This window comes from Empidonax traillii, unplaced genomic scaffold, assembly GCF_003031625.1.
Source record: "Empidonax traillii isolate 1590-97213 ecotype Southwest subspecies unplaced genomic scaffold, ASM303162v1 scaffold385:size1130455, whole genome shotgun sequence".
In the NCBI taxonomy this organism is placed as follows: domain Eukaryota; kingdom Metazoa; phylum Chordata; class Aves; order Passeriformes; family Tyrannidae; genus Empidonax; species Empidonax traillii.
The window spans coordinates 1,016,812-1,042,617 of record NW_020955578.1 but is presented as its reverse complement, the minus strand read 5'-3'; the positions used below and the strand labels follow the sequence as shown (position 1 = coordinate 1,042,617).

At 40.1% G+C, this 25,806-nt stretch overlaps 1 protein-coding gene across 1 annotated transcript in view; it reads left to right on the top strand.

The window, feature by feature from the left end:
* The first annotated feature begins 2,043 nt into the window (after positions 1–2,043).
* The window catches only part of PTPRR (protein tyrosine phosphatase, receptor type R), a 148,972-nt gene continuing 125,209 nt past the window's right edge, over positions 2,044–25,806 (top strand). Inside the window, exons 1-2 of the mRNA XM_027893283.1 lie at positions 2,044–2,125; positions 13,688–13,992. Coding sequence (XP_027749084.1) covers positions 2,062–2,125; positions 13,688–13,992 — 369 coding nt within the window. The 5' untranslated portion in view covers positions 2,044–2,061. The remainder of the gene's footprint in view (positions 2,126–13,687; positions 13,993–25,806) is intronic.

Sequence of the window (25,806 nt, the reverse complement as noted above, 5' to 3'; positions counted from 1 at the left end):
TGATGCAACATGTGTTAGCTCACTTTCTGTGTAACAGCTTCCCACTCCACAGTAATGCTTCCATTTTGCATTGACAAGACTGCCTTTTAAAAAGGATGCATTGATATAAAATTCAGCAAATCATTTAGTCTTAGCTTCCCATTGAATTCAGCTTATGTATGAGTTGGAAGCCTAAGTGTTTTCTTGGATGTGGGCTCAAAACAGTATCTCAAGACATTTACCCAGTGGAAAATAATTTCCTTAACAGGGTGGTGGTGAGTCATCTGGTTTTTGTGCCTTAGAGCTCTGCAAGTGAGGTGAGTAGATATTGCTACAGCAGTCAATCATGTGAAACCACAGCTGCCTCATCTGTAACCACATGGGGAAAAAATCAATACCATTAGCTTCAGAGAAGTTATCCTGTTGACATATTTGACCCTAAATCCTTACGTAGAACACACAAGGGTGAGGACTTGTGGACAAAAACTAACAAAACATCAGAGGACTGAAGGTAATTTTTTCTTTAATCTTTTCCTAGAAGTTGGCTAACTTGTAATTTGTACTGCACAACTCACTGAGGGAAGTAAATACAATCCCCTACTTGTTTTGCCTACAGGTGTACCTGTGAGGCCTGGGCACATAGGAACGGCAGTTGTAGGGGCAGAAGTGGGGGGCATCATACAGATAAGACTTCTTTCTTTCTCTCCTTTTAGCTTTTCTTTGTACTAGTCAGAACTAATAGGATTAAACTGGAACAGGATGTGCTGGAATTTGTATATACCCACAGCAAATTATCATCACAGTAGAGGAAGCAGCAGAAATCTCACAATTTAGCAGGGCATCTGAGGCACAATACTTACAAAAGATATGACTGAGATGACATGGCTCAAATACCATTCTTTGTTCAAAAATCCCCTTGATCACTTTAATTCCCCGTTTCCGGCAGAGCTCAAGATCTAGTGCTGTCTTCCAACCCAAGCCTTTTTTCACTTACATTGCTGTCAAGTGAACGACCCGACTGCCTATAAGTGTGCGAACAGCCGTGTGGGGGCTGGCAAAGGAAGCTCGTTTGCATATGTACAGTCACACATGCAGTCGCATCTAGATATCAGGGCGTGAGCAGCCCTTCGCGTCTCTGTAAGAAGAAAATTTCTGCACGAAGGCTCATTTAAAGCCAGTTGGAGGCAAGCAAGCTCTGTTGATCTCTGTTCAGCTGCAGACCTGATTGTGCCCCTACACCGCTTGCCACATCCAGCAATGGGCTCCTGTAGATGGATCACTTGCCGTGTGACACATCTGCAGCTGGCTCTCGAGGTCACCCTCCAGAAAATGACCTTGTTACACGGCTGCTTCATGTTTGGCCTCTTTGAGTGGGTCTCCGATACTCATGTAATCAAATTCCCAAAGTGTCTCCTGAGTAGGTGTTGCATCAGCCTGGTCTGAACGGCTGCCTGGAATTCAGTGGTTATTTCTTTATTTCTGTATCAGCTGTGGTTTCCATCATGCAGTTTTAGCAAACTGCTTATTTTACATGTGTTTCACAACACATTGAAGAGATTTGCCTTCACCTTAAACATAAACCCACACACCGTCAAAGTCCTCCCAGACATGCCCAAACTCCTGAGACCAGGCTCATCGGTGCTGCAATATCGGGGACATGCAATCCCCACCGCTCCACTGCAGCAAGAGCCCCGACTGCTACTTCAGCGGGAAGCTGAGGGAGAAATCGTCCCCCATCACCCATTCTCGCCTCCTGCCCGAACACGCGGCTTGAACTGGAGATCTCTTTTTGCCACTCATATTGGACCCTGCGGCTCTTCGGGGTCCTGACACTCCCTCATCTCCTTATGACCCATGCCCATGCCCATCCCGCTCTAACCCGCCCCATCGAGCCGCCCGGGCTCGCCCCTCGCCTCACCCCGCGCCAAGCAGGAGGCAGGTGAAGGCAGCCGCCCGCGCGGCGCCGCGCATGCGCAGCGCTCTCCCAGGCATGCTCACTGCCGGGGGCAGGGGGAGCGGGACGCGGTGTGGCGGCGCTGCCCGGCTCGGCTCGGCTCGGCTCAGCTCGGCTCGGCTCGCACGATGCGACGGCAGGCGGCCGCCTGCCTCCGGGCGCTCTGCCTCCTGCTCCACCTCTGCGCCGCAGGTGAGCGGGGGCGGCCGCGGCCGGACGGTGGGGCGGGCAGGACGGCGGCGGACACCCGCTTGCGCCCGGCGGCGCACCTGTTGTGGTGGGAGGCGGGAGGCAGCGGCTGCCCCGGTCCGGCGGCGGCTGCCCCGGTCCGGACCCCTCCAGCGCTGGCGGCGGCCGGAGCGCCCGTCAGCACCGCGGACAGCGGCGGCCCCGGGCGAGCCCCGCGCTGAGCGCCCCGCGGAGCGGCCCCGCTTCGGCCACGGATGGCGAGAACCTGGCCGGGGACTGGGGCAGCGACTCTCTACATCCCTCCTTCTTCTTCTTTTATTTATTTATTTGTTTGTTTGTTTATTTATTTATTTTTAAATGCTGGGGGGAAGGCGTTGCTCCTTGTATGTGCTCGTGGCAGCAGGGTTTTTAGAAAGGGAAATTTCAGCTGCGACAGCAGCAGGCATTTCGGCTGTAGCGGTGCTAATAAATCCTCTCTGTGCTTTGCTGGCAAAACGTGTGCCTCATTCAGAAACGCGGAGAGCAATGAGCGCCCTAGTACGTACATTAAGTCTCTCTGCCAGTTTCGTTCCAGTAGTCAGAGCTTACATTTCTGGCATAAATCTCATAAGCCTTGAGAAACCGCTCGTTGTTCAGAGCCTCCCACTCTCCTGGGCAACATATATGTTCTTAGGAGGGAAATAAAATCCGGGGTAACTGTATAATTGAATTAAGTTCTTAATTAAATAAAGTTGAAGAATTTCTTTGTTTTGTCATTTATGACAAGCTTAGCTACTTCTGAAGTCGTAAATGGCTTGTAAGTTCAACAAAGTTTAATTAGGAACAACAATTATATGCACAGGTACTGATCCTTTTGCTCGTGGTAATGTTTTTAGGAGGAATTTTTAAGGTGCAACTAATTTGCATTGCCTTACTGCAGAATCATTAAAAGTAATAATTGAACTTCATGTCTCTTAATGTAGAAGAACTGCATGAACACGTGAACATCCATGTTGTTCTCTTCCACCCTCTCCTTCCTCCCCCCTTTATTATGAAAATAATTGTTTATATGGATATATCAGCAAACAGGCACTCTTTTTGCTTCCCCTCCACCCACCACCTGCCCTCCCACCCCCTCCTTGTCAGGAGAAGTGGTTTGTATCCGTTATTGGTATTTTATTGCCTTGGAATATTAGGCTACACTTCATAAAATCTCAGGAGCCTCTTTCCTGTATATCTATAGTTAGGATGCTCATTCTGTTATGCCTTACATTCATACGCGCAAGAGATTATTGACTGATAGGGAGCATTTTGTGAGCCATTTTAATAAAAACCTTAAGCTGCTATTAAATTGTTCTTTTACAACATGTATTAAATTGACCATCTGTACAAAATTAGTGTACAACCTCTATTTGACATGTCTTCTAATACCAGTGTATCCTCTGTTAATCGTGCAATTTGCATTAGTTGTGTTGTCCTTCATTTTTGTATGCTGCTCATGGAAACTGGGTCTATATTCTGCCACTAAGCCATTTACTTTCCTTACTAAGTTTTACTTGTTTCATTGTTACTGGGAATGCTTGCAAAGAGACCTTGGTCTTTATTATGCAAATGTCTCTAATCATGAGAAGAGAAGACCAAAATAGATATTTATATGGTGTTACTTTGTTCCCTGGGCAATCTTGTAAAATAATTATTTCAGAAAAGACAAGGGAGAGGATGGACCGGAGTTGAATTCAACCTTTGCATATTGGGCACAGCTCCCACTGCACACAAGAGCTGTGCTTCCTCCAAGGCAGGCCTCCATACAACTTGCTCTTGTTGGAAGTTATTGAAGGTGTCACAACAATGAAATGACAAAGGAAGTTTAACATGCTAAGATTTCTCTGTTTCATCTGATGAAAACAGAAAACTTAGTCTTGCACAGGCTACCACTATGGACATAGTTTATGTATAGCCTAGACCTATGAATTATTGATGGTGATTTTGAAGCTTTGTTTCATGTGAAATCACAAAGTGCATTCCACTTGCTAGGTCACAAATTATAACCCAAATGTCAATTTTTGTGTAATGTGTTGGAAACTGCTTGGCTTTTTGTTCTGAGGCTGAATTTATACGAGGCGTGTTTCTAGAGAATGGTAAAGACACTGTCAGCAGATATTAAGAAAATCTCTCTTGATATTGGTTGGTGGTAATAGATTTTAGAAAAAACATAAGTCTGCATTTACTTGAGCTAATGCTACAGGAAAAAGAATTAATGTGTTTAAGTAGTGCTTTGTAGTGGAAAGGTAATGCAGGTCATATAGCAAATCTGGTTTCCTGCGGAAAGACAGTTCTACTACAGTTGTGTTTTGGTAGCCACATATATATTCTCACAAAAACTATAAAATGTTCTTGTCAAAAACATGATCAGGAATTTTCATGTGCTTAAAAAGGTACCATTTTACTAGGTTGACTTAGATACCGATTCCAAAATAGCATGACAGTCATGTGAACAGAAAATTAAATCTGATTGTGCTGTTAATATATGCATATATTGCCAGCTGAAATCAGACACTTGTGCACACATCTCTGAAAACAGAATTAGGCCCTTCCGCTGAGTGCAGTAGGTGAAGTAATCAACCCATATAGAGATTGCTGTTGCAGGAAGACCTAAATTTGTAGTGACTGATTACAGGTCAGCATGAACCTTCAACTTACATTATGCATTGCATGAGAGAGTGTACGACAGCAAAGGTTATACTGTCTTTTAGTATGTGTGATCTGTTACATGTTCTTGCAGTAAAAACCTAATATCTTCCAAAGTGACGAGGAAGCATTGTTTCCTTGTAAAAGAATGGCAGGTGGTAGCAAAAAGAAAAAGTGATGCATTACACTAACTTGTAATTAGAAATCCATTTGAGTCATCCAGATGACTCAATTAATTACCTGTTTCACCCCATTTTCTTTTTTAACAAATTTCATTAACAGAATTAAAATATGTGATGAATTAAATATCCAGTTACAAAAAATTTGGGAGAAGAAGTAAATCTGTGATTCTGTGAAATAGGCTAAGAAAACCAACTAGACTAGAATAAAATGTACACCGTTAACAATCACCACATCAACCCACCACCTGCCTTACGTTAAAAATCTCTCTTTAAGAAAGCATTTTTGCAGAATTTGCTTTCAAGATGAACAAATCCTGGTCCTGGAAAAGCAAAGAGTTAACTGAATATTTGGTCAGGTCATCTAAGTCATGGTTTCTTTTGCAAAGGCTTTACACTAGCTTGCTAAGAGCTTCTATTACCTGATTATATTATTTTCTTCATCAGTGAAGAGATGCATTGCCAATCTCAAGTCAGCATAAACCAATACTTTCCCACTAGCCTTTTCAGAGAGGAAACATGTAGATCCTTCTCTCAGCCTCTTGATGGATCCATTCTTCTAGCCCCTCAGCAGAATCACATAAAATTCAGGGTAGGAAATAGTGGAATTTTATCTTCTTGGGGCAATGCTATAATGACTTGAGGAATCCCTATATCAAACTGAAATTTCTTTGACTAAAAACTAACACTCCTTGGGGTGGAATTCGCTACATGTAGAAATGTATGTAATAACTATGCTAGACTTATTCTCAGTTAATTGTTACCGCAGTCCACAGAGTGTTCTGACTAAGTTCTGCTGAGTTCAGCTTTCCTGGTCAAATGTGCACTGTGTGGTATTCTCATGGTTGGAAATTAAGTGTACTGCAGTTTATATTTAAGTGTTGAGGAGCCTATTTTCTATAAAAGCACAAGCTCTGTCACAAAAATAAGAAAATCCAGAGACTGTACTTTTAGTGGTGAGATCTGAACAAACTGCATTTGCCATCAGATCCATTTCAGTAAGCTTGTACTAGTGAGTGAATAATTCTAGGTTCTAAATACATTTAGAGTGAAAGTGAAGGAGCTATTGATTTAAAAATGTGTAAGGATTCTGCTTCATTACACTAACATAATCTAAATGAAGCTGGTACTTATAATTGCCTTCGTTAGAAAACATATTGCTGGCCATGAGTGGGTGTTTTTACTAGATTGGAATTTCCTGTCTTTTATTAGTAGACTCTTGGGTAATCAGAGGGTAGTCATCTGTCTCTTTAAATGTCCAGTTGTGGAGGAATAGTTTTATAATTCAACATTTAACTTCATATTTTTGAGAAAGTATTTGGTTGGAAAAGAGACTTGTCGTGTTTTTACATGTGGAAATTCTTACAATTCAGAATTTGGAAAGGCATCATCTTCCGTGAGAGATTTATGTTCAGTACATCCATTAGGAAATTATCAACATTTGTAGTCTTGGAATCTCTGACTATTTTCATTTGTTGTATTATGAGAAGACTGAAACATCTTAGGCAGCAAAGGCTGGTTTCAGCTTCTCTGGGGAGTGAAGTAGGATTGTTGCTGAAAATCCGTGAATTGGACTCTTGGGGGAGTATGTCTCTCTAGAAGGAAGCTAATGAGATAACAGCGTGTGGCCGTGTTTGGTGGTGGCCCCCCTCCACAAGGATATTATGAGACTTGATGTAAGGGATAGAAGGAGGAGTAGGACTCCTACTCCGTAAAGCACAGTCATTGTCCTGTAGGATTTTCAGCATGGCTTTGGAATAAATACTTGGAGAAGTTAATCAGAAACTCAGAAAACCTCAGTGGGATTTTCTACAGCAATATTACTGCTGAGAAAAGAGCCAAAGCTTTAAGACTGAAGTTGACTTCCCTTCGTACCAGCTACCGATTTCTGTGGAGATACTATGTAATTCATGGACATGCTATGCATTTACATCCACTTTATGCAGAGTAGAATTTATCCACAACCTTCATTTGAGAAATGACAGTAAACACAAAATTAGCAAACTGATGGATTACTTTCTCACACTATCTGGAAAAAAGTCTGTACGGTACATTAGTGCCAGGGCATAAGTATGGCAGAATACTTCAGTGCCTTTGGGACTACTAGCTCATCTCTTAATTCATGTGAGTAGACCCAGTGAAATAAATGGTCTGTGGTATCTAGTTTCAGTATTGACATATCAGGCAACAGGCCCATGAAACGAGATGCAAATGTCTTTTTGAAAAAGATGCAGCTCATATGCTTAATCCAAATTCACTGTAGCTGTGGATATTTTTGGTCAGGTCATTATTTTTTTCCTGCTGAAAAGGGCAAATTCAGCAAAAATCAATTTACAGTTGTTTCTATTTTCAGCAGATTGCTCATTAGAAAGTGAAAAAAATCCTTGCAATCATCTCTCTCCCTCCCTCTCTCTGTCCTTTCTTCCATCCCTCCTTATCTTGGGTGTGTTCTCCCACTCTCATCATGCATGCGTGTGTGTACTTGCTTACTCTCACAGATACACACACACACGAGATTTTTATACACCTACACACATACGTACATACCTACTGCATACATACATTTTGCATGAATTTATTTTGTCTGATTTTTTTTGGTGAAAAGTTCTGAACATTGTGTTTAGGGACAAATAAAAGTATTTTTCCAGATTTTTCCTTTGTTCTGTCCTGTGCTTGCTTAGCTCTGGTGTCATTTACTTGCTCTGAATTTTGATGTGTGATGGGTACCTCTGCTGCAGAAGTCCTAGCCTTTTAATCAAAAAGGACCTAGATGGGAAAGCACAGAACCCTTCCTATGAAGGACCTTGTGGCCCTGTAATGAGGTGTTGCCATTGCTAGTAACAAAGCCCTGAGTTTGCAAGGCCTCATGATTGGGACTTGTCAGGCCTGCTCTGCCCAAAATTTCTTGCCTGTTCTACTTGGATTAGCTCTGACAGTTGTTTTCTAATTAATCAAACATTTATATCTGTTTTAATCTTGCTTATGTTTGTGTGGTAAAACTCTAGTCTAGTCTACACAGGAGCAGTAAGACAGGCTTGGTAAAACAGCAGAGGCACTGAGAGTGGAGGCACAGGATGGTAAGAGATGGGGCACAATCTTAGCACTGAAGACGCCATGTTATAAAAAGCTCAGTAAAAGGTAAAAATGCAGTCTTGGAGTTTGAGAAAACTGGTTTTAGACTTAAACAAAGAGAACAAAAAGAGTAAAGAGATAGTATCCAATATATGTATGTGGCACGATTTTTAGGAAATTCAGATGTAACATGGATCTGCGGAACGTTTGAAGAAAGAGTAGATATAAATGCATGTTAGAAAACAAATATATATATATAAGACCCTAAGAGGAAGGAAGAAGAGGGGAGGAAGAAGAATGCATCAGCATGACCATCATACTCCTCCTGATGAAGGACTCCAGATGCTGACAGCTCCTCATAACGTCCCCTGATTGATAACACCAGTGTGAAATAATATACCTGAGGACCCAGAGAAGCATGGTGTTATAGTAACACCAGGGAAAGGGATAGACAGTTTAAATTGTATCTTTCCTATAACTGTGACTTTTTCTGTATCCCTTGTTTTTCTATAAAAATTAGATCTAGACTAACAATTCTTGAATTACGTTGTTAAGATTTCCATTATGCTAACAGTAAGCTCTTGGCTTCACTTACATGTGTAAGGTGTGCTCATCTTTGTTCATGAACTAGACTTTGAAAGTAACAGGGATGAGAAATCCATCTGCCTGAAGGAGGCTGTGAGAAGCTATACAGGAGTATGCCTGATTGTTAGATCTAGCAGTCTGCTTTGGGTAGGGAATAGCTTAATCTCTGTTGCTCTAAGAGGTTTTGTCTATAGAGGTAGCTGTGCTGTGAAGGAAGGATCTGATCAGGCTTTGTGTTTTGTCATTAATCTCTGAATGATGGAAACAGTCATTCAGTGATGGAAACAGCCTGCAAATCTCTCTGTGATATGTGGGAAAATAGCTTCCCAGGTGAATTCTTTTGTCAGTTCCAAAATTTTCAATGTGTTTCTTCATGCATGTGTTACCAAAGCAACAAGTGGATTCATATTTTTTGTTTTCAGGTTTTCCTGATTTACCTCACAAAAACACTTTTGAAAGTATATTCTGTTGTCCAGCTAATGTTCAAATCATATTTTAGCTACTGTTTAACTGCATTTTACTGTCAATAATTTGTGGTGCACCATGCTAAAGTTGAACAGTAGTTTGTGGCATACTGTCTCCAGACAGCTTTTGTTTTCATTTTTGCTTTCAACATCGTTTAGAACTTCTTTATTTCCCACCAGATATGTTGACTCCTTTTGATGTGTTTATTGGTTTGTTTGGGATTTTTTTTCTATTTTTTTTCTTTTATTTCTTTCTACTTGGTGAGGTAGATGAAATAGGGATAAAAAAATAGATTTTGTGTATTTAAAAGGCAAAGCCAAAGAGATATCCTGCTGCCTGCATCAGGACAACCTTCACAGCCCAGAAGAGACAGAAGTCTTTTAACCCACAGCAGTGTTCGTCCTATGTCTAGAGTTACCAGTAGTTAGCATTTCTCTTAGTATCATTGTCACTGTGACTCCCAAAGAGTTAGAGCCGTGCTTATAAATGGCTAGCATGATATTAAGCATTTTAGCATTTAAGCATTTTTTTTCTTCTTCCTTTGGTCCAGCACCTTCTTGGCCCTTATATAGACAAGAAAGAACTGCAAACTACTGTGCAGGGTGTGAGTCCGTTTCTATCTCAATGGTCTAAAAAGAGGCAGGCAATGAATATCCCAGCTGTAGGAACTTTGGCATTATTGGACAGGTTTGGTCAATGGTCTGCATGAGTGCATTGACCTGCCTCTCACAGTGACTAGGGTGGCTGTCCAAGAAATAATGAACCATGGTGCTACAGGTGATAAAGCTGAGCCTGTCCAAAATCTGGGGCTGCTTTATAGGTTTGGAGAAAGTTGGTATGGGACAAAGAGGATCTTTCAGAGCGGTGAGCGAACAGAAAGAAAAAAAGCATGGGGAGCTCAGGATACAAAATTTAATTACCAAAGTTTAGTAAGTCTTTTTTTACTGAAAATGAGAAATTATTTGGCAACAGCATTAAACACTGTAACTCAAATTGTATTTAAGTTTGTCGTAGAAAGCAGTCAAGTTTCAACATGTTTTTCCCATATGAAATGACTCTACATTTTCTGCTTTTTTCCCCTCCAATTTTCATCTTTTTAGCATGAAAATCTCTAGCTGTGTAGTATACCAAGTTGTTTGTAACTGTAAAGAGATTTCCCTGTTATTATAGTGCTAGTTAGAATATTAAGTGTGAGTTTTGAAACATATGCACTATGTGTCTATATTCACTTATGCATTTTACTTACTAATCAGGTATAGCACAGCACTTCTGTCAGTGAATTTGGGGGTGACTGCACTACTTACAAGTAGCAAATATACAGTGTATCTCATTATAGAACTGACGGTTCAGGAACATACCCTATTATGAATCTAATTTGTTCAGATTAAGACGAGTAGCAAGACTTAAGAAAATGACCTCAAATTGTTTTTCCAGACGCACATCATGACTTTAGACAGCATTATCTTGGCCCTATTTGGTTTATGTTACGTCCCACTGGGATTTGCCTTTTCCAGGCAAATAAATTTCTGTTTTCTAGCTGTAGAGGATGTCAGGGAGGAGGCACCCAGCTTGAGCTGTTTTTGTGTTGATAAAATTACTTCAAGGTACTAGAGGTCTAAGACTCTGCTGTGGGAAACCTGGGGTCGAGCCAGTAAGGAAAACTCATCTGACTGTCTGGGGTGAGTAGGGAGTGAAGTGGGGCACCCGTCATTTCCTTAACAAGCATGTGAGGTATCTGTAGAGCTGTGATATTTTTATGTTTTAAGAAGAGAAAAAGCATGCTACTGTGTTATTGGTTGATTAATGGATCTTGATTATCTTGAAATTTTTTGTCTGTCCGTTTAGCAAAAGTGAAGGTATTTGGGAATTGAGAATCTAACCATTTTCTGTCAGATTGCTTTAAGATAAAATATCACCTGTCTAAGGCTATTCAGGGAGTCAAGACAGTCTGTTAAGCAGAGGCCAACTGGAACAGTTGAAAGTGTCCACAACATCCTGCACATCAGATTTACTATTTATTAGAGGCTTTCATTTCTATATATGTAATGCAACTTTGTAGAGTAAGATGGGCTCGTAAGAGTGTACTATCTAGGGTTCTTATGATTTACCTGTTTGTTTTCATGAGGAAATTTTGTGCTTCTCATATATTGGGACCATGTGGGTATTTCACATGAACTTCTACTGTCCCATTCTCCATCAGTTTTCTGTAGATTTTTTTTTAAATTCCTGCAAGAAAGACTTTGATTTTGTATGGTTCTGCAGACAACTACAAAAATCAAGTGAACACCTAGCTGGAACCAGCAAGCAGAACAGTTGGATTCAGCAGGACGGGGCGTTTTATAGTGATTTGTCTGATTTTCCTTTCAGGAAGATGGTAGATTGTGGCATTGGTAGAAATACTGAAATTAGCAGTGAAGATGTTTAGATTTAGAAAGCATGCATTCTATATCACCTTGGAGCTTCTTGTTGCACTGTAAGAGATGAAGTGTTACAGTTGGTAGAGGCTTTCAGATATCTTCCCAATCAAAACCTGATGTACACATGTGACTTCAGTGGTCATCTAGGAAATAGTTTTTGTTTTAACCATTTAAAAGAGTAGTACTATTGGTTTTCTGTTCATGTATGTTATTACTTGCTTCACTGCCTACAGACATGGACCCACTTTTGCCAGAGAATGCATTTTCCAATGATGCGTAGCAATCCTATAGCAAGATAAGGTGTTGTCCTTGATTTCCCTAACTGAAATTTCATGAGGAAATTAGGTCAACAGAATGTAATTACCTGCACTGAAACCTCCTAAGGGCACTGGGTAGTGCAAATGAATGATTATTTTGATTTGCTTACAGAAGCAAAAAAATCAGAGGAAAAATTCAGTCTGAATAGCACAAAATGATTTCTTGTTCACCCTGAATTGAAACATGTCATTGGTGCTAAGCTGTTATTCATAGCTCATTATGAGAATTAAAATAACATGAATTTTATATTTTTTTTTAACTAAAAATCAGCTCCCAAATTTAACATTGCCATTTACTGTAATAATCTGTAGAGGAAATTCTAGGCTGATCAGGGTGAGCTCTCTGGGTTCACTTTTCTTTTAGAACATAAAGTTCCGTTTGTACCACAGTGGGTTTCTTAGAGTGCTCTTCCAGGAGGTGACTAATGCAGCTTGGGTTACTTTTTATCTATGAGGGAGTGGATCCTTGCCTATTTTTCTGGTCAGATACACTGTCTTCCAGACTGGGAGCTGAATGGGGCTGTTGTAGCTATTCTGTTCAGCTTAAAGGCACAGAAGATTCACTATGTTTCATCCATGAAAAAAACTCAAACCACCAAAAACCAAAAACAAATAAAAATTTAGTCCTTGTTTCTTTTATAGAGGCATCATCAGGAAGCATTTGTCTATCAAAAGAAAATTTCTTTTTTACTATTGCATAGTTTGTTAAAACCATATAATCACAGAGTCATCAAATGGATAAGGCTGGAAGGGCCCACAGTGGGTCATCTAGGCCAACCTCCCTGCTCAAGCAGGGTCATCCCAGAGCACATGGCACAGGATTGCGTCCAGATGGTTCTTGAATATCTCCAGGGAGGGAGACTCCACACCCTCTCTGGGCAACCTGTTCCAGTGCACAGTCACCTGCACAGGAAAGTTCTTTCTATATTCAGATGGAACTTCCTGTGCATCAGCTTCTGCCCCTTGCCTCTTGTCCTATTGCCTGGCACCACCGACAAGAGCCTGGGTCCATCCTCCTGACACCCTCCCTTCAGATACTTATAGACACTGATGAGGGCCCCTCTCAGTCTTTCCTAGATGCTGAACAAGCCCAGCTCTCTCAACCTGTTCTTGTTAGAGAAATGCTTGAGTCTCCAGTCCCATATCTAAGAGAGTTCTTTTTGCCCAACACTGAGTTATGCAAGGTATGGCTAAATCCACACACCTCCATCTCCTCCTCAGAGAGCCAGGTATTCCACTGGCTGGCCAGGTGATGCTTGAGTGAAGATTGGGTCATAACAAGATTTGGCACAAGGGACTAGAAGGCCTCCTGATATGAGCAGCTGAACAAGGAAAGCAGAGTTATGATTATGGACTTCTCTGAACTTTCTCCTTCTTACATGCTTAAGTCAGATTTTTTTGTCTGGTTCTTGGCCTTTTCTCTGTAAGTGGCCATATATAAAAGATGATCACTGCAATTCTTATCTTTGGTAATACTGGGTGATTAGTTACATCATAAAGTCAACTGCATATGTTTTCCTATTGGAGTTGATACCAGTAAGAAGTTGAACTTGGCTCAGCATGTGCTCTGCTCTTTCACATAATTTTTGAAATGTAACCATAGCTGAAAGTATAAATCACATTTTAAAAAGCCCTGTGAAACTGAGCTTAAGGATGGGGTACAGTTCACATACTTAGTACTCTCTGTAGTGCTGTTAACCTGTTGTTATGTAAAATGCATTTTGGGAGTTTAATGGAATTCTTGTATTCAAAAATATTATTTTCAAATTTCTCAGAACCCAAAGATCTCGTTGAATTTCCAGTGCCATCCATCTACAGAACTGCTTAGCGAGACATTCTAAAGTTTTTTTTCTTTTTCTACAGGCTGCCTTTCTGGAGACAACGACCACTTTCTGGCAATTCGTCAGCGAAAGAGTGGAAAACCTGTGTTTATTTATCACCATGTGCAGAGTGTGGAGAAAAGTCTGGATACAGACAGTTATAAGGATTCCAAGCAAAATTTCCATTCTTCTTCCCACGCCAAAATAAGCAAGTTGCACCCTGCAATAATTGTTAAATCAGCCTTCCCCAGATCTGTTTATGACCCATCCCTCAATCTGTTAGCAATGACTGGTCAAGATTTGGAAGTGGAGAATCTTCCGATTCCTACAACCAATGTGATTATTGTGGTAAGTGACTTTTTCTGTCTTCTGGAGGAGTTTTTCTGAATAATATGCCTGTAGATAAATATAGATAGATTGTAATTTTGGGTATCCAGATTTCGTATTCCACTGCCTGCCTGATAATCTAAATCTAAATAATGACCACGTTTTGAATTTCTTCCATGCTAGTGGAATTTGCATTCATATAAGCTCACTCTGATCAACAAGCAATCTGAAGAACCAGTGCAGAATATAGCTTCTCTGTAGCTAAAGGACTTACCTTTGCCTCAAATGCTGTTAATCCTCTTGTCTTGACTGATATTTGCACCACTTTTACTGGATGGGCTTTATACTCATTCTGCATAGGGCACAGGTAAATGTACTTCAGGGAACAATAATACAGTGGCAGGGAGATTTTAAAAGTGTTACGCTAAGGTTTTATTCACTTCTGTTTCTCTGGTAAATCCACCATTATGCTTACATAGCAGTTTGAAAAAAAGTGTATTTCTTGATAAGAATAAGAACTATGTTTTTGTTTAACCAATATATACCTCTTCTGGGACATTTGGACTGGGGACCTTCCTCTGTCAGTTAACTTAGTGTGTGATCTTTCACATTCTCAAAAATGTGATGGCAGTGCTTCCTCCTGGAAAGAAGAGCATGTCAGTTTAATGGTATACTGGTGCCACCCTGCTGCATCCTCACCCCTGAGGCCAGTGGAGCAGCCTACTGTGAGTAGAGCTGTCCTCTATGGGGGAGCACAGTCTGTATGTGTTCTGCACGGACACTGCTCTGCCTCCTGCTGATGCATAGGCAGCCCTACTTGATTATGCAGATGAGACTGGGCTCATCCCTCATTCCTGGAGGGAAGAAGAGCCACTCGTGATGGCTCATGCTCTCATTAGCATGAACTAGTAAAGATTGAACGGAAACCTGTAGATTGCTCTGTACAGAGGCAAATGCTAGATTAAAAGTGGATGGCCTTTACAAACAAAGAAAAAAGATAGAACACACTAGACACGAAGTGTTTCAGAATCCTTTACGGGTTCCCCTTACTGTACTCTAGAGATCTGCCCTCATGAATGCACTAAATGCAATGAAGACCAGTGACAATGAAAAGAATAATCAAAGGGGGAAAAAAAGAAGGTAGTTTATTAGTCTATTGTTAAAGTTTATTAGTCTAATGTTAAAGTTTGTATAAATATATTAGTATATATAAGTGCTATAATGTAAAGTATAAATGTCAAGTATAAAGATAAATTATAACATAAAGTACTATCAGGGAACTAGACTCAAAAAGCTGTGCTCCGGACTTGTTGCGTCCCACATGAATGAGACCTCCTCATTTGAGTTTAGATGGCTAGCATTGTTAGTGGACTAGATTCAGTTGTGTGAAAGTGTCCATATCAGAGCAAAATAAGGTACTGACGACTTGACTTTGCTGAGGACATGCTAACTGCAAAGAGAGTCCCAATACTGAATGGACGAGAAGATGCCAAGCAAGCTGAATACATCTGTGCCCCAAAGCTATCTTAAACCAGCAGGGCCAACTCCGTAGTGAAGGTACCTGCTCTCTTCTTTCCATAGCAAACATTTCACCTCCTCTGAAGGTGAGACCTTCCTATTACTGCAAGGAACTGAGAATGCACATGGCCATTCATTTTTTTCATGAAATTACATTCTTACCTATGACCTGTTTTTTGAGTAGAGTTTTGCTCACTTTGGGGGACCTGCAGTCCTCAACTTACAGTGGAAGAATCCTGGAAAATATTCTTGGGCTACCCTGATTTTAGCTGACTGGCTCTGTGCCTGCATTAAAAGCTAAATGAGGCAGATTTCCAATTGGCACATAAAGTCACATAAAAAAAGGTCTATTAAGTCTATATTAAGTTCTCATTAAGTGGCTTCAGTATGAAGCTTTGCTACTGCATTTCTAGGATGGAGCTGCTGCTCTAAAGCCTTCTGTTCTGGCTGAGAACCATATGTGCTTTAAGGGGGGCATAACAGCATGAGCTAATCATGACATGAAAGCTGTTTATTGCTTAGGATCTTCAGCTATCTCTGGGTATACTGAAGAACAGTGGTTTTAGTTTGTTTTTAAAGTCATCCTTTCAGAAAAAGCCTTTGGGGAAGCCTGTGTTTAAAGCCAAAGTGCTGAGACACAGACAGTGATTGGACTAAACCTACCATTGGAAATATTGGAGGTGTCTTCCTTAAAAGGGCAGCTGTCCCACAGCATGATGGTTGCCATCATCCAAACACGGCCATGCTCCTTCCGTGTTTCTGTATTTCAACATTTTGTTTCTCCCTCTTGAATGTCACCTGAAGAAGATTGTAGTGTTAATGTAATTGCCAAGAGAATCTGTTTTGTTTTGAATCGCTTATGTATTGCTCCCTCTTTTTTTTCAGTTAGCACTTACTGCTTGTTGCTTTTTGCTTTTTATCACGTAGGGCAAGTGTCAACATTTGTAGTTTTGCACTGGCTGACCCTTTTTGTTCCAGCCTTTAGCAGTGTTGTTGGTTGCTCAACTTGAAAGGGCAATTGCTAGTGTTAGTGCTTCCTATAATCCAGTTGCATGATGCTCATTGTGATTCAGAATGAAAGCCAGCAGCTTCTTTTTTTTTTCTTTTTTTTTTTTTTTTTTTAATAAATCAATGCTCTGTTGGTTCTGCAGAGGGGAGGAAACTGAATTCAGTCTAACTTCAGTGACTCAAGGTCCATTTCTTCATGATAAAGGTGGAGAGGTAGGGTAAATGGATGCCTAATGTAGAACTATTACAAGATTACATTTTTTTTTAAGGACTAAACCATCTGACAAACAAAATGTTGCCAATGCACAGCAGAATGCATGAAGCCAAGAATTCTCCAGGTATTCTGTCAAAAAGGGATGTTTTGTGACTAACAATAAAGAATGCATGTTAAGAAGTAATTTTACTGAAACTGGGGAAATTGTATTGGTTGTTTGTCTAAGGGAGGAAGAAGAAGGATTTATTTTCTGGGAGTGAATTTTATTTTAAGTGAAGACTTTCAATCTCATTACCTGGTATTAAGTTCCTGTTTTTTGTTTTTGTGCATGTGTGTGTTCAGTTCAACTAGTTTGTTGAGGGAAGTGAGCACAATTCAGAGCTCTTAGAAGCATTTTGACTGTTCTATAAATACTGTAGTTCTTACCCATATGTTCTGTTTAGCTGTCTCCCTACATGATGTAAGACCAGCTCATCTGAAAATTGCTTGGTTAACACACAGAATTACATAATCTTTTTGTAATACTTGAGAGTTTTCCTATTTGTAAGCTATTATTTTGGATCTCAGAAACTATAACTCATTGAACATATTAGAGTTAGTAGTGCAATGAACAAGTTCTCCAAATATTTATTTGTGTTTTTGCCAAGTCTTTCCAATACTGCGTGTGAGTACCATCAAGGTGAAGACAGTTCATGGAAACTGGAAATTTAGTGTGGATAACCACTTATGATAGAAAATACTGTCTAACACACTCATTATAAAACTGGAACACATACATACATATATATAGTTAGGGCTGAACTTAGGAGAAAAGCACAATGAATTGTTGTAAAGGTTACAGCTCAGCCTAGGTCTAAAGTCTCATGGAGATGCTAAAGCATTATCCCTTGTAACCTGACAAAGTTTGGTCTGTCTGAAGTCTCTCGCAGACACACAAGTGTATTGTACCAAGATTGGACCAAGCTACTCAGATGCTTTTTCCACTTGTATCCTGTGAAGTATTTCAGAAATGTGAGGGTAATAAACTTGCTCAATATATCAAGATTTTCCCTTTCACACCTTACTCTTACTGTACGCCTTCTTGTACAAACGTGAAAATCTGTCTCTTTTTGTGTTGCTTGGAAAGGTCACAGCACTGTGGTGTAGCCTAAAATTGAGCACATCTCTTCAGTTTTGTTTGATTTACACGAGTGTTACTGAACTGAATTGATTTAATTAGTTTCTTTCAACAAATGTCAATAGGGCGTAAGACTCACAGAGAGCCACACAGAGCTTCTCTTTGCCTTTTCCATGGCATTTTGTGTAATGCTGAATGCCTCCGAGCTGTAGCTCTCCCATACAATTGCATCTGTTTTGTCACCAGTGTTTGAACTATTTACTTTCAAGCGTGCTGAAGAGCACAAGGAAGAACTTCAGGTACTGGTGCTTTGAGAGAGGATTCAGTGGAAGAGTAAAGCACACAAACATATGTAACTATAAGTAGATATTCATGTGTGAACTAGTTATTCAAGCTTCAGTATAGGCAGTGGAAATCTACCCTGTTGGTCATCTATTAAGCTATCTAGCATGTTTCTAAACACTTTCTGGATAACTAGGAAGTTAATATAGGTCAGACACCGTATCCAGTAGGCAGAGTAGATGGCATCATCCTGTTCTGGAGGTTAGTACTGACATGGGCCATTTCCACCTCAGTTTTCTGACAGCCAGAGAACACTACCAGATGCATTTAATCTACTTGTACAATCTACTAGTACAATGCCTGCTTCAGGGTGAGTTCCCTAATTTCAAAAGGCTGTAATGACAAGATTTCTATTGATGATAACAGGTGCTTAAGCACCAACTGCTCATTGACTACTTCACCTATTTATATATATTAACATGCACGCAGGCATGTACGTTTAGTGACATCTTAATCTGGAGCTGATCCCAGTTGAAACAACACATTTTATATTGAAATAATGTGAAAATCCTTTCCAAATCTAGGCACAGTTCAAGTAGGTGGGCTGCTTCAGGGTGGCTTTGGGTAGCTGAAAGCCACATGGTTGTGAAATCACAGCAGAATTGCTTTTACACTTATGTCAGATTGATCCCAAAAGTACTTCTACATCCTCTTACATAACTTTCCTTATATTACATACTCAGAAAAGATACATCTTATGCTTGCTTGCTGACATGGCCTTCCATTCCCCATATCCTGATGCATCAGGTTTAATTACCAGTGTCAAAGTCCAGAATTCATCTATATTATTTGTTCCTAAATTTTATTTCATTATTCCCACACTTCTTTTCTGTTGGAAATGTTTATTTTTCTAATTCTTTGTTCTTTCTGTGAAGCCATGGCTTCCATGTGGAATTTCATCTCTAAGTTCGTCTAGGTACACACAGAACGTCCACTTGCTTCTTCCTTTGAAAGATCAGCAAAACAACAGGAACCAGACTACAACATAACCTTTCTTCTGAATATTGAAACTCCCTCCCTGGTTTTGTTGGACCGCCATAAGGAGAACTCTTTGAATAGATCTTGATAAAAAGGTGGAGGCATCCAATCCTTCCAATTGTTTTCAGTCCAAAAAAAGTTTTCCCTATATCTATATCTTCTGTGGAGACATTTAATACAGTTTTCTTTTCACAAAAATGGAACAATGTCCATGGAATTTCTTCAAATGAAAAATGCATGTTTCTTCTCACTGACAATTTGACAATACAAGTTACCCTCTTTTTCAAGGCAAGTAACAGAGTTTTACTGAATGAGAGGAGTCGGATAGAGAGAGCTCTTGAGTCACAGCACCAAGCTGCGTATGATCTTTCTGTGTGCCAGAAGGTAAATGACTTTCTGAGAATCCCAAGAAGATAAGAGGCTCTGATAATGTTTTTTTCACTTGACAACCTGTTTCACTTTTCCCCTGCTGTCCACTCCACTGACTGACTGTTTTTCCAGAATCTCTCACTACTCTTTTCCTGGGTGCTGAATACCATGCCTTGATATAAGGTGAAGTCTCTTCCTTTCTTCAGTTCTCTTTGTTAAGAACTGTTCCATCTTTCAAATACTGTCAGCCTCTGCTGGCTCAGCATCCACCCAGTTAAGTGTCCCAGTAAGGCCGTGGTGAACAATCTGTAAAAGTGTGTTTAAATGTTACAGTTTCAATGTGATAGATCTGCATGGAAGTCTGTGAGAAACACTGATAGCTGAGAGCGATTCATTAGACCAGAAATGTAGGACTGCTTTTAGGAGCCCACAGACCAAAAGGCATTCTTCTTTTGGAAGGGAAGAGGAATTAATAAAACTGGGGACATTCTTACAAAAGAAGAGGCACATTTTCTGAAGCAAGTGATTTGTTGTTGCTGATGTACTGTCTGCCTTGCCTCGTGCGTTGCATGATAGGTTATACTATGCTTAATTTGGAACTTATTCAAAATGGTAGTTTTATCAGCCCTGTACAGTAATGTCCTAATTTTCTCTGGGATAGATGTAGACATATGCCTATGTAGTTCTGTCTATTTCTATATGTAATTATACTGTATTGCAATAATAAAAGTGACTAAGGACCTGCTATTCGAATACTGTGCTTGAACCCGGAGTCTCAGCATTGAGTCTGTCAAATTCTGACTCCAAAAGCCATTTACCTTCTGGTGCGTGGAAAGATCACACACAGCTTGGTGCTGGAACTCAAAGGGTTCTTTGCATCCTACTCCTCCCAGCCAGTACAAGTACCCTAAGCTCACTCCCTCTGTAGGTCTTGTGAGGAGGTGGTCAAAGTACTTTTGAAAGTATATTAAGCTAAAACAATGGGTTGAGAATAAGGCAAAAAGTATGAGTGAACAAGTATTTATGAACAAGTAGTCCATAAATGACAGGTCAAACAGAGCTGAGTCAAACAGCCAAACTAACTATCTATGAAACATAACAAAAAGTCAGATGTCTCATTTTGTCACGAACATCTGTTATTTCCAGCCTAAGAGAGGGCTTGGCACTGGGCCAGGCCAAGGACATAAATAGAAAATCATGTCTCTGCAGTGACTTCTCAAGGGAGCTTTCTGAGGAGTAAGATCTCAGAATCCAGTAAGGTATCAAGTGTGTCTTTCTCCATTTCAGGCCACATGTTTGTCGGATGCTTGGAACAACAGAGGACAAGTGCCATGCTGATAGGGTTTAGTGAAGACAGTGAAGTTTTAAGATCTTATTGTAATTACAGTGGTGAATTGTTAACAAGCTCTAAATGTTAGTCACACGTTTCAGTAGTGGGCAGTATCAGTCAATACCGTTAGTGTGATTGTTATAATCACTGTTGTACCCCTTTACACTTTACATCGTGACCTAAAATCAGGTCTTCACAGTACTTGACTTGTAGTCTCAAGTCCACCTTCTAGTGATGGTAATGGCCAGTCTTCGCGAACGAAGAACCGGGGAAGGTTTTTACACCTTCCAGCCTGCGCATTGGATTTTTTAGGTGAGACACAGTGTGCGCGGAACTGAGCCCACTCTTTAATCCTGAGGTTCATCTGCCGGGGCCAAGCACGCCACCTTCTAGTAAGAGATTGATGTTCACCATTATATTACTCCTTAAGTAATTATACTCGACATAACATATCTGCAGCAAGCCTTGCAAATAGACCTAAGTAGCCTGCAGCTCTGTCATTCTGGATTTTGTTTGCACAAAGAAATCTAGAGAGTCTGCATTAGTTGGCCTCATTTGCTTTCTGCTTCCTTCTGTGCACTTCAGCAGGGATAATTGCATGCTGAACCATTATCATGGTATTGTGTTTGCTGTCAGTCTTTGTGGAAAGCAGGAACGGTTGCATTAGGTTGTAACATGCACTAAAACCTCTTAAGGCACTTTTTTATCATCTGACTTGCAAAATGTTAAAAGAATGTTAGTGGGATATTCAGCAGTCCAGTGCTTTGATTGATTATTGCTGACAACTTTGGGGTTACTTTTGTAACATTCAGTGGGATGCTACGCTTGCACAAAAGCTAGTCATACCTTTCACAAATTGCCCCGATCCTCCTCAGTCACAAAGTGTTCATTTTCCTGCATTTTTTAGTGAAGGGAAGAGGTTTCTTGAAGTAATTTAATTCTCTTCATAAGCTGCACTGTTTAAATGAAAATTGGATTTCAGGAGCAGGCATGTTATATGTTTTTAAGCTAAAGCCTAAAGTTTCATTGACAGTTAACATTGTGCAGTTCATCTGTAAAGAAGGTGTCAGTTGTTCCATATTTCTTTAAGCTGTGTATTCATATAACTGGCCAGTCCCAGCTATAAATTAAAAATTTTTGTGTAGCAGAACAGAATATACTTACATATTTCCATTCTTCAAATATTTGAGTTTTGTCCTCCAGGAAAATCTTTATTAATCGATTTTTAAATTTTTTTTTTTTAACAGAGATTTTCCATAAAATTAGATTTAATTTAGATACAGTTGCAGCCAAATCAAATATCTTCACTGTTGCTTAAGCATTTTCAAGATTTCTTAGAGATGCAGGGAAACTGAAATGTGAAAGAAAGGCTGTATACCCAAATGTGGGAGACCTGGCTCAAAACCTTGCTCTAAAGGAGGTAGAGAAAATTGAATTTGAGGTTTTTCTCATTTCTTATGATCTAGTTACTGAGCTAAAGGGTAAAGAGCTCCATCTCACACTCGCAGATGAAATGATTTGTTTGACCCAAACCACATTGTTTCAGCTAACTGAGAATTTGGAGAAGTATTGATCTTGGGCTGATCCAGTACACGTTTCTTTTATGTGTTTCGAATGGGTCTCCAAAAGAGGCAGAAAAAACCCACAAACAAACAACACAAGGCCCCCCTGCTGCCTCCTTGTTTCTTACATGGCCCGTTTATTCCTCTGATTGAAGTAGACTTCTGTACTATTTCTGTGCCATGCTGTACTGAATTGCAGAAGAAAAGACACAGAAGCCCTTTGGCAGTGTCCAAACTGCCCTTTCGGTGTTTCAGCATTTGGTTTCAGAGGTAGCCTTGGATTTCTCACTGTTTGGAATTGCACCAACTCCATTACTCTGAACAGTACAGACAGGCTTGTATTTCAGCAGAAGTTCAGGAGATTGCTATACCTCTATCAGTATTCTCTTTTCCTTTTATAAGTGAGCAGAAACCTATTACTGACTAAATTTGACTAAGGAAGGGGAAAGTTTCTTGGCATGCAGAGTTACAGGCACCATCACTAGAATTACACATGCTTGATGTTCAAAATTATAAATTAACTAAATAGCCCTATTGGGATCATGAGATCCACCAATAAAACCAGTGACTACTTCCCACAATAAATCTATGCACTGTATTAAAAATGTTTCGGAATAAAGAATGAAGAAGCACTTTTTTGTCTTCTTAAAAATTCTTTTAGCACCCACAGAGAGCTATCTCTGTGAAAGCCCAAGTCCCCTACAGTAACATTTAAAAGGCAGATAAAGGGCACTCAGATAAAAAGACAGCAAGACAGCATGTGTTTCCTTATCAGTCAGTGTTTTGTTGGATCTGGCAGTTCAGCCTCTGGAATAATCCTTTTGGTTCTTCACTTCTGACATTGTTATTAGGAAAAGTGACAGCTTCTATAAAGTTCCTTAATAGATGGTTCATAATGTGTTCCTGTATGTAACCCATTAAATAATAAGCCTTATGAAAACTGCTTTTGAAAAAGAAAAATAATGTTTTTTATATCATCATGACATTAATATGTGATATATTTAAAACACCGATTTTTGAATCAGCCAAACAATATAAGGAAGCAGAAGATGATCTTCTGAACACACTTTTTAAAATGCTTCCTATATCTGGTATTACTGCATTTTGGCATCCCTTTTGCAAAAAATAAATATTGAATTCTGAAATTAAATGCACAGGCTCAGAGGATATTGGAGTTTGAATGTAATAGCATAGCTCTCAAGTGAATGATTTTTTTTCAGTCACCTCAGTATCAAAATGGTTCATGGAAAGAGGAGTAACCCCGGGAGGTAAGCAGAGAGGTGCAAATTCTTTGTCTTTGTTCTTGTTGCTAAAAGCATTTAAGTGATGTTTTACTGTCCTTCCTTTGAAGGTCAGACATGACTGACACTTTGTAATGGAGCTAATTCTTACTTGGCTCTACACCACGATGATATGGTGGAAAATACCTATAGTGGATACAGTGCTTTAAATTGAGTATATAGGAGAAGCATCATGAAAAGAGTTGGGCGTATATATCAAGAGTGCTAATATAATAGTTTAATAGTGTAGGAAAGAGGTTGACTGCGTATGTTATATCAATGTTTATTTAAACATGAATTGAAACAAATTTACATTTCAGCCTTTTATTAGCTGTTGGAGAATAATAGTGGAATAAAAGTGCCTGCTTTGTATAAATTTGGCTGAGAATTACACATTCTCCTTGGGAATGGTCACTGTGTAATAAACTGTAGTATAGAAATCAATGATAATATAAATCAAGATTTTTACCATATGCTAAAGCAAATTTTGCTTGATTTACAAAATATTATTGATTAAATTGAATTTGATTTTTTAACTCATTTTTCTATTGGTGTTTTCAGAATAAGAAATTATCCTTTTGCTGATACTAATTTACTAGTAATCTTGGGGTTTTTTTGAAAACACATTGAAATAAATAAGGATCCCTTCTTGTGCAGGCTGGTGGTGTTCTGGCAACACGTACAGCTTTCTGCACTGTTTAGCCAAATTGCTGATGTGCTTTCTTTGTGCAACACATGATATGTTGTCTAATTAGGAACACAGCTCTGGAGGCTAATCTTTACAAATGGACATGATATTCCAATTTCATTAAAAAACACTATAACAGTTTATTTTCAGGTACTGTAACACATAATCTTATAGTGGTAAAGTCTTCTGAGCTGACAGGTCATTAAAACACAAATTATTTGGGTTAGTGGATGAATGACCTTAAGTACTCTTAGAGCCTTTCTATTCTTTAGGGAAAGTAAAGCTGAAACAATATAGAAATTATATTACTTGTCTTGAGGTGATGATGAAAAATAGGGATGAAGCAGACCTTGTCCCCAGAACCTTTCTCATAGGCTTTCTCTGAAATGGTGTTACAGGATATGTGTCTTTGCCTAAATAACCACAGTAAAAGTCTATACAGGCAATAGAAATTAACTTGAAAGTTAATAGTACTTACTACCTTTCTTCCACTATCTTCTGTTTAAACTGTAGCTACATTAGTTAAAGACCTCTTCCCTTTGTCCATTGCATTCTAACACAGAATCACAGAATATGCCAAGTTGGAAGGGATCCACAAGGATCACTGAGTCCAACTTCTAGCTCTGCACAGGACTCTCCCTGAAAGTCACACCATGTGCCTGAGAGTATCATCCGAACACTTCCTGAACTCTGTCAGGCTTGTTGCCGTGCCTATTTCCATGGGGAACCCTCTGGGTGAAGAACCTTTTCCTAATATCTAACCCAAACCTCTTCTGTAATGACTTCAGGCCATTCCTTCAGGTTCTGTCACTGGTCACCACAGAGAAGAGATCAGTGCCTGCCCCTCCTCTTCCCCTCACTAGGAAGTTCTAACTGCAGTGAAGTTTCCCATCAGTCTCCTCTTGTCCAGGCTGAACAGACCAAGTGACCTCAGCTGCTCCTCACACGGCTTCCCTTCAAGGCCCTTCACCATCCTCATTGCCTTCCTTTGGACACTGTCTAACAGCTCATATTGTAGCTCCCAAAACTGCACACAGTAATCAAGGTGAGGCTGCACCAGTGCAAAGCAGAGCAAGACAATCACCACCCTCAACTGGCTGGCGATGCTTTGCCTGATACCCTCAGGACACAGTTGGCCCTCCTGGCTGCCAGGGCACTGCTGGCTCATATTCAACTTGCCACCGACCAGGCACCCCAGGTCCCTTTCCGTGGCACCGCTTTCCAGCATCTCATTCCCCAGTCTGGGGAATGAACATCCAGGGTTGCCCCATTCCAGGTGCAGAATCTGACACTTTCCCATGTTGAACTTCCTATGGTTGGTGATTGCCCAGTCCTCTCATTTGTTGAGATCTCTCTGCAGGGCCTCCCTGCCTTCGAGGGAGTCAACAGCTCCTCTCAGTTTTGTGTCATCTGTAAACTTGCTCAGTAT